General features: G+C 38.1%; 1 protein-coding gene across 1 annotated transcript in view; it reads right to left on the bottom strand.

Moving 5' to 3' along the window:
• The window catches only part of runx3 (RUNX family transcription factor 3), a 152,212-nt gene that overhangs the window by 49,286 nt on the left and 86,120 nt on the right, over positions 1–16,806 (bottom strand). Inside the window, exons 3-5 of the mRNA XM_041212871.1 lie at positions 10,044–10,297; positions 8,297–8,453; positions 1,292–1,396 (exon numbers count right to left, since the gene is read on the bottom strand). Coding sequence (XP_041068805.1) covers positions 1,292–1,396; positions 8,297–8,453; positions 10,044–10,297 — 516 coding nt within the window. The remainder of the gene's footprint in view (positions 1–1,291; positions 1,397–8,296; positions 8,454–10,043; positions 10,298–16,806) is intronic.

The raw sequence follows: 16,806 nt of genomic DNA, 5'->3' as shown, positions 1-16,806 counted from the left end.
TATGCTTTTCCTAAACTGGTTTCTTATCCTTTTCCAAATTACTACATATTTAGACCTGACTTTTTTATTATTATTATATTATATAATATAATAATATTATATTATTACTATTATTATCAACAGGATTATATTCCCAGCTAGGCCACAGATGTCCAATGAAAATAATATTTAAAGGAGTTTTCTAAAAAATTGCAATTTTCTGTGTTCCATAGCGGTATGTTTGAAAAATACGAAATGACTTGTTGAGTTCTCCAAATAGTGCAACAACCACATAAGAAAATAAATAAACAACTTTGTAACTATTTGACAAGTGTTTATCCCTGACTAATTGATCTCTCCTCTTTGTTGTCAGTTCCTCGTTCTTTGATTGGCAGGAACTCTCAAAGAAGAGGAGAGTTCAGCCCAGTTAGCAAATAAACTGCATGGTTCCACAGTTCAGTTTCTGTCACACAAAAAGTACATTTCTGTGACACGGCACATCTGAAATGTGATTTTAAAAATGTTTTTATTCCATTATTATTTCCAAAACTCTGGCTGAAAAACACAAGCTTTAAATATCTGAACATAAAGGGTAAGCATTGTGGACACTTCAGCCAGGATTATAGTCTGCAGGGACCCAAGCTGGCTAAACTCAACAAAATAATCTATTTTGTCTGCTTCTATTTATTTATTGATAATAAGGGAGCAGGAACAAATTATTCAGCTAAAGAAGTTGATTATTTACAATGTACATACTACAGTCAAGGAGCAAATAAACCATTCAGTGTCACAGTTCTATTTATAATCATGGCTTAACATCAGTATCTCACACCAATTCCATTACCAAGAATACAAATTATACTTCATGTTGGCCAATTCATTGTTTTTCCAGATGTGATTCATCTTTAGCCATTAAATATCATAGCTTCAGATCCCTCTCTATTAGCTTAAAAATACTAAATAATACTTCAAGATTCAGTTGCATTTTAGCACTGAATCTGCCCATTCATTGCTTAAATACTGTAGTTAATTAATGCTGATTGTAACCTTTGATTTGAAATGACTGTTAATCCTGGTGTGAATACCTTCCATGTTATCTTTGTCATGTATTTAAGTTTTCAGTGTAAATGTATAATATTTGATATCACTGTACAACACAACTCTGAATTCGCATTTCGAGCAGTGAATAAACCTATTCATGAACACTTTACTTGCAGTAATTGCTGCTGATTAAAGCACCAATCTCAGATGATAATTAATCCTGAATGAATGTATTCTATGTTTGATATTTATAAAATGAGTTCTAACTTACTGCGTGGCTCTCTGGGTCCGTCCACAGTGACTTTAATGGCTCTGTGGTAGGTGGCAACTTGAGGAGGGCTAGTGAATACAGTGATTGTCAGTGTGAAGCTTTTACCTACAAGGGGAGAAATAGAAAATATTGTTTATTTTGCCATGTTTCTGCCAGACACGTCAAGCATTGAAGACTGGGAAAGGAAAGGGAACAGGAAGGGGACAACATTCCCCAGCCTGTCCATGTAGGATAGCTTTGCTTTCCACTGTGGATTGTTTTTAAACACAGAAAACTAAATTTTATTATGAAATATACCTCATGGATGCATTAGGGATGGATTTCATTGGTTCCATGCTGCACCCCTATGGGAGTACCTTTTGCGAGTGAAGAGCTAACTTGTCTTATCTCGACTTGCTCTTTAAAAAAAGCTTCTTGGCCACTCCCACTCCCTGCCAAACTTGCCTCCCCCCCATCTTCCAATCAATAAAATGGGATATTTCTGTCATCTCCTGGTCATCAACTGCTCGCTCCACGGTCTGTTATTTGCAGGTGGAATTCAAATAGAACAACTTGGGTTCTGAAAGGTCTTTTTCTGATCCTGGAAAGGTGACGCCCACAGTAGGACAGTGGTCATCAACTGCATCAGGAGTGACTATCAAGAAATCAACCAGCTGAGAGCGGTGTGTGGAAATCCAGGCAGCCCTCAGAATGAAGCTAAATCTCCTGGTCACTTTCAAGCATTCACTCACATTGAGGCTACAATCAATAGCGGGTTAATTTTGTCAGCACCATTCAGGAATGCCTGTTCACTGAATGAGACAATTCTCTATTTTCACAAATGGATTCGTGTTAGTCTGACAGGGCAGTACAGTCCATCATATGACAATATAAACTCCTGCATTCTGAAAGGGAGTGTACTTCCATCAAATATATTATTCTGGGAAGGTTTGTTGTGTGGCTTCTTTTGAATCGGAAATAATTTATCTAGAAGTGCTGCTTTATTCAGAGAATTTTACGGATAAATTAATCTTATTCCTCTTCATACAGTTCAGCACTTCACCTCCACTGAATATTGACCCTCGCGACCCTGTAGCATGGGAAGCATGACCTGGAATTTCCACTTGACTGGGCCGAATTTTTCCGAGAAATTCAGGTGAAATCAGCATAAACTGTGCAAAAGATTTATGTGCAATTTAAGTTCAGCGTAACTGATATTTCCAAGGTCTTTTGAGCTCGTGTTAAAAACATTTTGTGTTGCAAGCAGGCCCCACTCACAAAACTGACCACAGCCCCAAGGTGAATTAATAACCGTTAGGTGTTTCCACTAATTGCACTAGTTTGCAGGCCTTCTAGGAGGCTTTAAAATTTAAGCTGGCTCTTTTGGCAACATTTTGTAAAAATGACTTTTTGCAAGGACATTAAAAGGTCTTTAGAAGTTTTAAATTGTGATTTTTGTTTTAACTTGCAAAGAAACTGACTAATGCACGCCTAAATAACTGGAAAATAGTTTAATACATTTTTAAAGGTGAATTTCAGTAATTTAGTTTTGTTTTACTCAGATGTGGTGGGTTGTCACTGTGATTACAAATGTTTAATTTTGTAATAACCTTAATTTCAGCTGCTTTAATCAAGCTTCACCCAGTTACCATTTTTAAATATATGAAGGAAAATTATTCATAACAAACATCGTTTAATTACCATTTAAAACACTACCCGATTGCATTGATTCACGGCAGATTTTGAATTCATGCAAATGGGTTTGAGCAAAAACTTGGGGGGTTTGGGGGGATGGGGTAGAAAAAATAAATATGTTTCAAAACAGGCACAATCTGGGGCAGAATTTGCACCAGAATCAGCAACTGCGCCCAAAGCAGAAATTCTACCCCGATATGTGTAATTTTCAAATTGCACAGGGAATGTAAGGACTAAAATAGTGGACATCCTTAAATAATAAAAATTATCTTGTATCTTTTTAACCTACAGAACCTAGCTATTTACAACTGGCAAGAATGATTGGAGAATAAGAGGTTATAATCCCATAAATCTATCTTATGCTACTGAATAAGGGAGAATCAGCTAACCTTCCCTATACAGGGCTTCTGCAGGTGAGGAGCAATCCTAATCTTTGTTAGATCGAGAAACAAGGATATATATTATTCAGTTTCCTCAAAACTCTGATCTCCAAAGGTCAGGAAGTTAAGGGAAGAATCACTAAAGAACAAATTTGGAAACATGAAGCTTAGAAAGGCTCATCACTGTGTTGTGACTGCAGCTGAGAACAGTAACCATAGTCTTTTAGCCACTGTGACAAAATCACGTTAGACCATCACAAGTTTTGGTTCTGTAAAATTTCACACAGGCAACATTAAGTAAATAAATGTTTGAAATGTCCGCTACTGGAAAAGAGAGCACGCAATACAGGTAAAATTGCACTGATTCAGGTTGAGAAGCATGCAAGGCCACCGCATCATTACAATGGTCTTGTACCAACCCAGCTTATCTATTATTCCACCATCTTCTGATTTTCTTTTGTTTTTGCATCACACTACATGCACCATTACACAAATTGAAAAGCTTTAAAGGTTTGCCAGATAACAAATGAGAAGTATGATGTTAGTATTACAACAGGCATTCCAATTTTCAAAAGATTTCGAGAGCTGTTTCTTAAAGTTTTCAAGTTTACATTTTGGTGTGGTGCTTGACACTTAATAGAGGTAACATGGTGCTCAACACAGTCCTGTGATGTGGTTCACTGCCTACTGTTGTTTTGGGGCATTCTTGTGGTTCATTGTGGTCTGTGAGAAGGAGAATCGAACTGGCCTTATTAATATTATTATATTTATTATAAACCATTGCTCTGTAGTCGGATTTACCAACTCAATTCTTATTCACTGATCAGGAATATTTATCAAATAGATTAAAAGGAAATAATAGTCTGGGCAATCGTTTGCAACATTTCCATAATTTCACTATCTTTTTTGCAGTTTGTTTCACATTAGCAACAGCAGATGTTAGAAGGCCATGTTCAAACAGAGCACGTCAGTTGTTAATTGGACAAGCAATAGGAATGAGTACTATAAAGGTAAATCTGGTATAGTCTGATTGAAGTGAAATTGTCCTGCACGTTACATTGGTCTTTTTAAGTAAAAACACTGACAGGAAAAATGATGAATGAAACCATGTTCCACCAATAGGAATCATTCTTTGTAGTCCTGAATTACTGCCAGCTTTCTCGCTTAACTGTGAACAGCACAACACTTAGTAAGCCTAAGTCTTACGGTGTTCTTGTTCTATTCTGGTTGATTCTGTGAAAAGGTTTTTCCAATGTAATTGCAGGTAACCTGGACTGTAAATGTAAACATGGGCTAGGGGAAGAGGGAAACCATTCACGTGACAGAAATATACAACTGAACTATGAAATCAAATTTTATAAATACAAATTACATCGACTGATATTTTGGCAACTTTTTCATTTTCAATTTTATTATTAGAAATATTCACTCATCAGTTTATATACTTGTAATGTACTGAGTGAAGTGCTTTCAAGCTGGCATTAAGTTGTGGTAAACAGGGGTTCCACTCAACAGGAACCAGCTTCTATTTTTGATACAGTTTATATCATCATATATCGTCACCAGCCAAAACCCACAGAAAATGGGTCACTAGAGTTTCTAAGTAATTAGCTGAGGATTCATATTAATTAAAACAGATTGAAGGAGTTCTATTTGTTGCACAAGAAATATGATTGGTTCTAAGTGGAAAGATTTGTTTTGTTATGAATGTAAGATTTAGGACTGCAAGAGTGGGTACATGTTAACACAGAAGGTTGTACTCTGGTGCTTCTTAGCATGTTGTGTTTACTACCAACAACTGCATTCTGGCAGGAAGATGATGTTTGCAAGGCCATTATGAACATTAACATAGTGAAAATGACTAGTGTATACTAATAGAATAGTAAGGTCACTGAACAAACAGCAATAATCCCAGCATTAAAAACTGCCATAATACTAGATAGATGTAATAGAATTTGCATTAAGATTAATTTTAAACCAGTGTATTTTTTACAAAAAAAATGTGCAAGTGTATCTTTATTTACAGACTACCTTTGAAAGTTAAATAATACTTTTGGTGGGCTCAGCAGATTAAAAAACGGAAATAATTCCTACATTTTCTAATTTAGAGGTTTTCTGAACATTTTTTTGTTCACGTCAAATTTACAAAATAATATTCATGTTTGAGCCAAGAGATCAAATACTATGTTTACAAGTCAGTTTAATTGCTGAAACTGTTCTATGTCAAAATCAATTGATTGTTTAAAATTTCCTTCTGTGTATAATTTTATATTATATAATTTCAGGTTAGGTTCTTTATATACAATGTTCATCTGGAGTTTTTGTTTTTCCTAGCTACGAGTTGCTTCACATTATGTTCAAACACTACAATTATATAAGTAAATACAGTATTTGCCTATTTGCCTGAATCTGTTCACTTTTTTGGAAAAGCTTAAAAAAAACTTTTCCAAGCATTAAAAGAATACACCTGTCAATTATTGCTAACTCATTAGAACTGAATATTCTTTTGTGGTTCCTATGTGTGAGTTATAGAAATGCGTTCTACAGACACAATTAATAGATTTGGAATTGTAAAACTGAATAAGCAAAATACAGTGAAAGGGGCCACTGCCCCCATGTACAATTTTTTAAAAATAAGCAACTGCTATGAATGTACACAAACGTACTTCAAAGGCTTCCAGCCACTGTCCTATTCTTGCATTTATTTTGACTAAAATTACCTTGGATGTGTTATTCTACAGCATCTCCTGTAAATGGAAAGACTAAATATTGAAATTATTTTCAATGCTTTGGCTGCAAAATGCACCTGGTCACAAAATCTAAAGCATTTTTCAATTATCAGTAAAGGATTTTTTTTGAATAATGGTGTCATTAAAGTAAATTTAAAAATTATCCTTATTTGGTCAAATCCTTCACAGTTTTCAGAATTAAACACAGTTGTGAAGCATTGGTAATGCTAATTATAAGGGAATAAAAATCTAAATCTAACCTGGGGGTTGCATTAAGTTTTTATGCGGATGCAAAAATCAGATTTTAATAAATTTTGTGTGGCACTTTGTGAATGGAATGCTGATTAAACCGCAGATGTAGTCCAGCAGGAATATTCTAAAATATGTACCAATAATTGAGAAGCAGAAATGAAATCCAAGGTCAGGTTCACAGTTGCCTGTGTAATTTCCAATTTGGAATGGGAAATAAGTGCAGGCCTGGCCAGTGATGGCAAGATCCCATGGATGAATTAAAAAAAGGCATCAACATTTGCACAACTGGCTAGTGAAAGAATTGTGTCTACGCAGAGCTCTTACTAAGGAAATTGTCTCCTAGCAATGCATCATACAGTTAATAAAACATTGCCCTTCCTACTTAAATATTTCCTAAACCATATTTATGACTTAAATTACATGCCAGTTTTCTTATGGTAACAATCTTACATTTTCTTGCTTTCTTAAATGGCTTTAACTGCAAAAGATCATATCTTGCATGAGAACAAATAGATGTGCATGAAAACAGATTGAAGCTGATACTCTTAAGGTACCCAGATTTCATGAGCCTTAAGGGTATTAGACAGCTAAATTTTGAATAACATATTTGTACTGTGGTGATTTATATTATTTAAGAGCATATGCTTTGTATGTGATGGCTATTTTGTTACAGGTGGTCCCTCTTAAAAAGGCAATTGTGAATGGTCATTATGGACCATTCTGAATGCAAAATTAATATATGGCGCAAAACGTAGGCAGAAATTAATTTCTGAATAAATAAGCTGTAGCATTTACTTGCAACGATTTAAAAAATAAGGCCAATTTGAAAAACAACTCTTCTGCTTATCTTCCAATCGGTGTCTTCACCTCCTGCAGACAGCTTGCGATTTTTAAAAAAAACTTATTGCACGTCGGAACTTCAGAGCTATCGCTCTTTTTTGTTGTTGTTCTTGTGTATTTGGATAATTTTGTGGAATGGTTACTGAGAAAAATTATAATTCTAACAGACCGTGGGCCGTTTACAGAAGATGAGGGAGTCCTTTAATAAAAAGGCGGCAAGATCCTAATGGATCGAACAAAAGAGGGAAGGTCAGTCATCAAAGTGAAACCTTAAAGTCGGCCCAGATTAAAGATGTATGCGAATTAAAAAAAAATCTATGAATAACGGCTCAAACATAACCTTCACCCAAACTATAAAAGAAGCATCAGTTTCTCTGTAATTATAATTCACTTCAGAATATGTTGCTACGAAGTCGTAAAGGGAATGGAATCCTTCCTCATTCTACAAGTGGTTAGAAATTTGTTTCTTTTTTGAAAATCGGCAAAGCAGGAGAGAATCGGGAGGAAAAGGGAAATGCCACAAGGCAGTGTAAGTAATTTGAGTTCAGGTTTAAAATGAGCCCCCTATTAAAGCTCGAAGTTCATTAATAACCTGACTGTATTTCCTGATATCCTAATTCGCGGAGAAGAAATACGAAGTTGTCTAATAACAATTCACTTTTAATCGAATGGGCTTTGCTTAACGGTGGGAACATTGTTTTTTCCTATTTTTTAAAAAAAATCAAAGAACAAGTGAAAATTTTGTGGTATTTACAAGGGGATACAAAACAGAAATTACCTCAATTCATGGCAAACTGTCCACGTGTTAATTTCAATTTGTGAAACAACTGCAAATTAATGCACTGAAAACCACTGAATAAGTTTAAAAAGATTTGCCAAAACCTTAGGTTGTCACAGCCTTCCAAGGAAGAGAATAGATTTGGTGCGGTCAAATAGCTGGTGAATTGCGGTATGAAATGATTACAGGTGAATTGAAAAGCCTCAAATCGGTGGAGAAAAAGTGCGCCAAATGCCTCAACCGCTTTGAAAACAGCCCGCAAAGCATTCCCTGGTGTTAAGGGGAAAAAAGGTTAATGTCAACCCCGAACCCCCAAAAACCACAAAGCATTTGGTGTTGTTGGTGCAAATACCTCGTCCGCTTCTTCCCACAAATCTGAGGTCATTGAATCGGGCGACAGTGTTTTTCATGACAGCCGAAGCGTTCCGCAGTTCGGCCGAATAGTTTTCGTCGTTTCCAGCCATCACAGTGACCAGGGTTCCATCGGGAACGTCTCCAAGGGCCATCACCTGCACAGAAGCGAATCGTTTACTCGGGGTTAAACATCTCGAAAACAACTGAAACCCACAGAACCAAAACGCGCTGACAGTTGGGAAAGTCTGCCCACACGGTAATGGAGGTCAATTCATGCACCTAAACTGTCAGAAAATCAACAACCATTAGATATAACTATAAATGATTTCATTATTACTCCCCCCCCCCATAGTATATTTTTTTAAAAGGGGTGACCTTAACTTTCGGTGCATTCGGCGCCAGTCTACATAAATACTTCTTTAAATATATAAGAACAAAACACCCAATTTATTGGACATTTTGTCCTGAACAAGGTCATCAGTTTTAACGAAAAGTAACTGGAACCTTGTCCACGTATTTCAGCCAATTTCAGGCTTTTGCCTCCCCTGAATCAGTTTGTGCTCGAATGCAGCAATCCGGCATTCATTTCACCACTTCGAATTTTGGCGAAAATCTCTGGCGTCGTTATTATTTTTTTAAATATCAATTTGCACCGAGATTGGGTGAAATCATTGGTGTTATTATGAAGGCGGGCATAAGCAGGGTTATATCCCCTCTCCTGGTTCTAAACTGCAGGAACTGGATGTTAGCAGGCGGATTGCTGAACACCTGCACAAACTGAGCTCGCCTCAACCCTTATAATTCGAAGGCTGAACCCATTTCGATTTATATCCTGCACATTTAAAAGGGAGGATTTGATTGTTTTCTCATTTCAGTTACTTAACGTCTTTGTCCATGTTAAGTTATCTGGAAATTCTGATGCGTCCAATTTGTGTGTCGAAGGGTGTAATTTTAGTAGCTGCTTATGCATTTGGCATAATTCGCACTGACAAAAATAAACCTTTCTCTCAGCTCCAGAATGCTGTGATTAACACCGCAGAGAGCAACTGGGCCCACGTTCTGACTTTAGTTGACAGGGCATCCGCCTCAGCTGCGGGGCTCATGCTCAGGAACAGGACGGTGAAACATTAAGAAGTCTCCAATCGTTGGTAATGTTTGCTTAACTCCAAATAAGAGAGTGAGAAAAAAATCGAACGTGTATTTTCTTAAAATGATGAAAAGCTGCCGGGGAGGTTTTAGCCGTCAATTTGTATGTTTTAGGTGAATTCAGCACATATTATGCTATTTGCCAGGTTGGTTATCACAGATCCAGCACCATATCTGTGCAGCTCTTTAATTGTATTCGTACCAGACAGGCATTACAGTCCCGCACTGTCTGGAGGTGTATACACTTGCCTTGTTAATTCCATTAGATTAGTAACAATTTATTAATTAAAGAGGATTATGTATAAATTTTAAAAATGATCCACACTTTCATTGTCAATAACACAGTCTAATTGAACCTCTTTGCACGGATGGTGCAGATATTAAAAGTAATTTTATGCTTATTTTGTTACATTTTAATGTGTTTTTCCCCCCCAAAAAAGTCTCAGGTTTTCATTCAACATTAGAGATTATACTCAACATTATTGAGTTCCTACACAGACACCGACCTGCATATAAATATTGCGGTTGTGGTTGTAATGCGGCAGAAACTTTCCAATTTGACAAAAAAAAAAGTTTCAGCCAACAGAAAGATTACTGACCTTAAATGCCACAGGCAGTGTTTTGTTGCACCTCCAGTGCGAAGGAAGCACCGAACAGAGGAAGTTGGGGCTGTCAGTCCGGACTAATTCGCCAGCGTGATCCTGCAGGACATCGACCACGGTGCGGGTCTCGGGCCGGATTCGGGACAGCCCTGCGGGGTTGGGCTGGGTCAGTGAAACCGGTTCGCTCATCTTCCCCGAGCTGGGGGTCAGCGTGGTGGAGGGAGGAGTGAAGCGCCTGCTAGTGCTGGGATCTACGGGAATACGCATCACAACACTCGGGTTAGAGGACAGCAACAAGGAGGGTTCAGGCAACGGCAATCAACCGCTTCAAACAGTGGCTGCGGTTAAATAACCCTGTGTCTTTTTTTTTTGTTTGGAGAAAGTCTTTCCTCTCAAAGGCCAACTTTTGAAAAAAAAACCGATCAACTTTTTTTTTCAGTCAACGCAATCACGTTTCAAATCGTCAATCGAAATGTCCTTTCAGTTCCAAATACTCTCAACTTGATTCCTTCCTATTTATTGAGATACTGAATAGTCCATTCCTCCTGCCCATAGATCACTCAGAAGTATGAGGATCCGCGTCTGGTGCCAAGAGGGTTTTGTGTTTTTTGCAAACGACCTCAGAATCAGCAAGCTCTTCAAACCAAGAGTTCTGCAACTTCAAAGCGGCTGAAAACCATTTCCCCCCATGTAGCTCGTGGTGATCATATCGTGAAGCCGTAACTTCTAGCTCCCCACGCCGAGCTAACCCAGAGAGGCGACGATGACTTCTCAGTATCACTGCAGCCCCGTCAACGTCAATAAGACAGAGATCTGACCACCTCCAAACGCGCACACAAACCGACGCTGCAGCGTTTCAAAACAATTTATGCAGAAAAGAAACAATTTTTTTTACAGTATTCCTAAAGGTTGCAATCTGCTAGACGAATCTCCACATAAATTTACTGAAATCCTTGGGTTTCTTTCAAAAAGTTTGCTTGCTCCTCAGATTAGAGCAGGGAAGTGCACTGAGCTGCCAATATACAGCCTCCGTCACCTAACCTGAGGGGGCTGGCAGTGATTGACAGATCTCTCAGCCAGTCACATCCTTTAATGTCGCCCTTGAAACTCTTGCAGCCAATGAGCGCAGGTCACGCCCTGAAGAAGGTGGAGCGACCCTTGGGTCCCGCCCCACCCCCACGTTTTGAGCCCAACCTCATTCAGATGCTTATGCGTTTTGCGTTTTATTAATATGTTTACATAGCTGACATAGCTCAACAGAAAATTACAAACAGTACTTTCCTTGGGTAAAGGTCGACAAGTCAGTGCTGCTTAGAACAGGATTTATTTGCTTTATAACGAAAGGCTAACATCTATAGGACTTCCACAACTCGGAATAAGAACAGTGGGGATAGATCAGGCAGCGAGGACATGCAACATAACATTGCGCAGATAATTCTACATTAACATGCGGATCCCTGTAAACTAAGATTAAATGGAATGCATGCATGTGCACTCTTATATACATAAATATTATAAACAGTAAAATCAATTGTTTAGGACCATCCTTGTATTCCACGAGTGTTTGCAGGAACAGGTCATTATGCCATTTACATGCGCTGCGTATAAATCACATAATAAATGTGATTACAGACAGGTTTGGATAGATTGGTTCCAGCCTAGATGTTCACCACTAACCCCCCACCCCCACACACACATTTTGGGATGATATTTTGTATGCATGTCATGATATTATCTTTTATATTATCTTTTTCTTTAGCACAATTGAAATGATTATGGGTATAGCTTTAATAATGACATAGCCGCCCACTCCATTAGTGAGGGGGATCATTAAAGTGTCTTCATCAAAACCAGGCAAGGACAAACGAAACTACATAGATGTAATAATTTTGGTGAAAAGCACCTCCCCCCCCCCCCCCCCCCCCCCCCCCCCAAACCCAGGTGTCAGACAATCACAAGCATCCTTCCAGGAATGTGGCAATAAGAGCATTGTGCTCATCGCCGGCTCGGGACACAAGGAACATGGGCGCCTAGGCTTAATTTTTGTGGATGAAATTCGACTCTTTGTGCGATATTAACATGCAGAAGAAATCACCAAAACCATCACCAGTTCTGTACTCTGCGCTGCCTTACTAATTAAATACAATATTATCCATTGTAGTCAATACAATTTGGAAACAAGCGTGATAGAAATTCCTATAACCTTTCTTTGGAACAATAATCTGCCATTTCCCCTGTTAAATAACGTTTGCGGTTTAATTTTAGCTGGTCACCTGCATAATCGGTTTGATTACATGGGATTCCGTTTTTATAAGAATAAAGTAACATGTACAACCGCATTGTACATTCCCAATCAAACCCGAGAAAGCATAGACTATCGAATGCAGTGGTCAGAATTTTATAAATATAGGAACATTCTGTTCAATTCTTGCAAAATTATAATCAGGAAACCAAAGGGGTTGGTTTTCTCTCTTGAAACTTTTCAAATTAAATGATACAGATATTTAGAAAATTTGACGACTGAAATATCCCATCAGAGTGCTTAAGCATCCCTTAGTAAAACGAAGAATTTAAATTGCAGGTATTTAATTGGTGCAACTGATAAGGAAAATATTTATTTTTATTTTTGCTAGTGATTTTTCAGGTAGTGCAAGTTAGTTTAATAAAAATAGTGAATTTGATGCTGTTCAGTTACATAATTTCAGCTCGCAATGATGCTTTAAGACCTGAATTATTTTTTTGAAGATAACTCTATCGTTCTGTTTAATAGCCTAGTTCCAAACTGTTTGGTTTACAATGAATATCCACTGATCTGCCCCCCCTCCCCCCCCCCACAACCCAGCCTCTCAAACTACCACTCAGACCACTTAACAAGGACTCTTTAAACCTATATTGGGTTTTCGAAGTATGTAGCTCGCTGTTTGAAATGACAGGTAGGATTGTCGAATGGTGACAGATTGTTTATTAAGTGCGGTGTAAGACCTGTCAATAACCTTCACCATAAAATAGCCACAAGAATTTACCATAAGCCGCTTCTTGTCAGGATTTCTGTCTCTCAGCCACAGCTGCACATGGACAATGCAGTGAGATGTGTAGAGCTACTGGCATTGAGAGCATAAGCAACTGGTAAAAATGTTGCTGCTATTCCTCATGTACTGCGAGTACTTGCCGAGATCAAGATGCTATTTTCATTCTACCTATTGGAGTGCAAGTTACTACAGGCAACATTGGCTTCAACATGGGTTTTTTTTTAATAGCGCTTTTCTGAAGATTACAAAATATGGAATCTAAGCCACTATTCATCAAAATTTTGAAATCACTGACGCTTCATTTGTTCCGTTTTCACCACACACAAAATCCGCTGCTGGCGGTTGCTGCCAAAGGGCTCACTTTCCAAAAGGACTGATAGTTATTCAGGGGAAAACGGAAGGGTCAGTCTGTCATCAAATATTACCCTCTATTTTCTAAGAACTCCCTCGGTAGTTTCCTTCATTGATTATTTAATCCTTATCCCAGAATTTCAGCAGAAGTTAGGAAACGAAATATCTGAAAGAGGGCGTTTTCTAGGTGTGTGTCTCACTGAGCGGGTGTCTCATTCAAATCTGTCGCCAGTCGAATACCTGCCGGATTTTCATGAGACCTAGACAGCTATTACATTGCTCCAGATTTTGCAATATGAAGTGTTGCAAATATATTTAACGAAAACACGCATTCTTGCTGAAATTCATGGGCATTGAGAGGCGTCAATATTTTCAAAGCTGTCGAACTAACGCCTTAAATCAATTTGGATCAGTTTCCACCGAAGATGTGCAAAATAAAATCCCCCTGCGTGATTTTAAAATGATTGAGCTGGATGTATATAGATTTATGATTATTTCACAATCCATCAGATAATCCAACCTGTTCATGAAATCTTTCTGGTCGAGAAATGTGATTGAGATTAAGAATAAATGTTTTAAAATCTTCATTCGAATGGTCGAATGGGAAGTTAATCGCGCCAATTTTGCCGATTTCGAAAAGGCTGCCCCGTTACAGCAGCTCCCGTCTTCCCTGTTCCCAAATTATCCCAACATCAGGTTGAAGGTATTCCCCGTTACAGCTTAACAAAGGTTCGACGATCAATAGTGTCTTTGCAAAATCATTCTGTTCGGAGTAAAATCGCACACAGACCAATAGGTAAACCTGAAAGCAAAGCTATATATTCATACCCCGAAATTCTTCAAGGCTGCGCGCGTCTGTGGACCACGGTGCCACTTTTACCCTGTATCGCTCAGTTTCCTAGCTAGGAGCTACTACATCAACAGCAATCACATAATCACAGAGTTATGCATCTCTTAGTATAACAACATTTGCATTTTACACTTGATCTTTTTTAAATTCAGAAATTAGAGTCAGCAATCTTTTAATAAGTTAGACAACTTCTGAAATTGTCTCAAATTCTAATTGTCTTTTATTCCTAAATTGAGGACGTGACGAAGCCATGGTTATATTAAAAAAATGCCCCCCCCCCCACCCCCTTGAACTATTCAATTAGAAATTACTTCCAACAACATCATACAGTTGGGTCTGTTAGTTTGCACAAGGAGTACGTAGCTCTGTATAGGAGACAGAATTTCCTCAATGGATGTTTCTCTGGTTCAGGACTGTTGACGGCTAATGCCACAACGTTGCCGCTAGTTGGCGCCTTCGTTGTACTGATAGGGGCAAAAAAAATTCAGCAAAGCTGCTTATAGCTTTGAGAAGCTGAGTTTGGAAACTCATCCAAATCTGACCGCTTCGAGAGTGACATTAGCGCAGTTGTTTTTTTAAACACATGTAGTAGGCTAAAAAAAATTTCTAACAGTCATCATAACTCTCAAGCATCGCAACCTTGAGTGAGTGTATGCAGTTGAAGTTCAGGGGATTCGCACATTTCGTATGTTTTTTTGTTTTCATACATATTGCGAGGGCCCCCATCTTACCCAAGCTAGTGCTGTCAGCATCCTACATCTCAAGTATGGAGATTTTGGACATATCTCCTTGTGTGTCAATACAAGTGAATGAAGACGGCTCACATTTCATCGCTTATTATCTATGACTTCTGTTTGAGTTGGTTGGTTGACATATAAGATAGATTTTGTGGTACCGAATTGCGTTTAATATAGTACTGGAAAAAAATCTCCTCACAACAACAATTTCAAATATAACAATTTGATTTTATAAATTGTTCATTTACACTAAAGAGTTGCCATGCATTAATTATTATGTAAAATCCCCAGGCACTTTTAACAGAGATAAAGCACAAAAGAATGAACAATCTCCACCTCCAAGCAGTTGTAGAACACGTATTTTGGAGTTAAATTTAATAAGGGTCATTGATGGTACATAGGAATTTGTTGTGCTTATTGCTCTCCACCTGCTGAATTCTACATATCAGCCTTGGTATTGAGTGGAGGTGAATAATTTTTCATGGAGAGCTTTGGGACCTTAGCAATGAAGTTGCCCAGGATTTGTTCACCCTCCATGTGTTGACCGGCTATAGGGTAGCATTGGCAAAGGCCTTGGATTAGATCTTAGAAAAAACACAGTAACCAAGGAAAAAGTAAAGTGTATGTTCTACAAGAGGAAATTTTTATGAACTAAAATTTAACAGCGCTGACTGGAATAAGTTATTCAAAAGTGAAAACCAAATGTTATTGTTTCATCACAGAGATGTTACTGTCTTAAGTCTCTTAAGCAAAGTAGATTTACTGATATCTAAAGCAGTCTGTTAATATAATATTTACAAGGTAAAAGAGAACTGAGTAATTTTTGTGAATGATTTGTTACAGGAATGCTCATGGAGTGCTCTGTATTTATCCATAATTATTTGCCATAATGTTTTCTATATTGATTCCACATATACAGTTAACAAATTTTAATGCACTGCAATATACAATGTCGGAAAAATGAACTGCTTTATCTTTTTATTAGTGATGTACCATACGACCAGAAAATAGTTTAATGTATCCACATTTTCACGTTACTGACTGAGACGCCAGCAGCATGTATTTATATAGTGCACTTAACATAATAAAACACCCAAGCATCACAGTTGTATTATCAAGTAAAATTTGAGACTGAGCAACATAAGGGGGCATTAAGACAGGTGGTCAAAAACTTGGTCAAAGTGCTAGGTTTTGTGAAGTGTCTTAGAGGAAGAGAGAGAGGCAGAGAGGTTTAGGAAAGGCAGGGTTTAGAAAGCAGGAGCTTAGGGCCAAGGCTGCTGAAGACACAGCTGCCAATGGTGGAATGAAGAAAATTGTGGGATGCTCAAAAGGTTAAAATTGGTGAATCTCAGACAGTAGTGGGGCTAGAGAAGGTTGTGGAGCTAGAGGAGGTTACTGATGTATGGGAGGATGAATCCATTGGAAGGAATTAAAAACAAGGATGAAAATTTTAAAATCAAAGTTTTGCTGGACTGGAAGTAAATGTAAGTCTGTGAGTACAGGGATGATGGGTGAAAGAGACTTGCTATGAGTTAGGAATAAGGGAAGCAGGGTTTTGGAAGAGCACAATGTTATGGAGGGTGCATAGTGGGAGGCCAGCCCTGAGATCTTTGGAATAGTCGAGTCTAGAGTTATCAAAGTTAGTGAAGATTTCAGCAGCAAATGATTTGAAGCAGGGGCAGAAATGCCTAATATCACAGGTGTGGAAGTAGGCGCTCATGGTGTGGGGGAGGATATGAGGTCAGAAGCACAGCTCAGGGCCAGGTACAATGCAAAAGTTGGAAACAGCCTGA

This window comes from Carcharodon carcharias, chromosome 19 (assembly GCF_017639515.1).
Source record: "Carcharodon carcharias isolate sCarCar2 chromosome 19, sCarCar2.pri, whole genome shotgun sequence".
Lineage (NCBI taxonomy): Eukaryota > Metazoa > Chordata > Chondrichthyes > Lamniformes > Lamnidae > Carcharodon > Carcharodon carcharias.
Note: the sequence above shows the minus strand (reverse complement) of the source record. Positions and strands in the feature narration are given on the sequence as shown.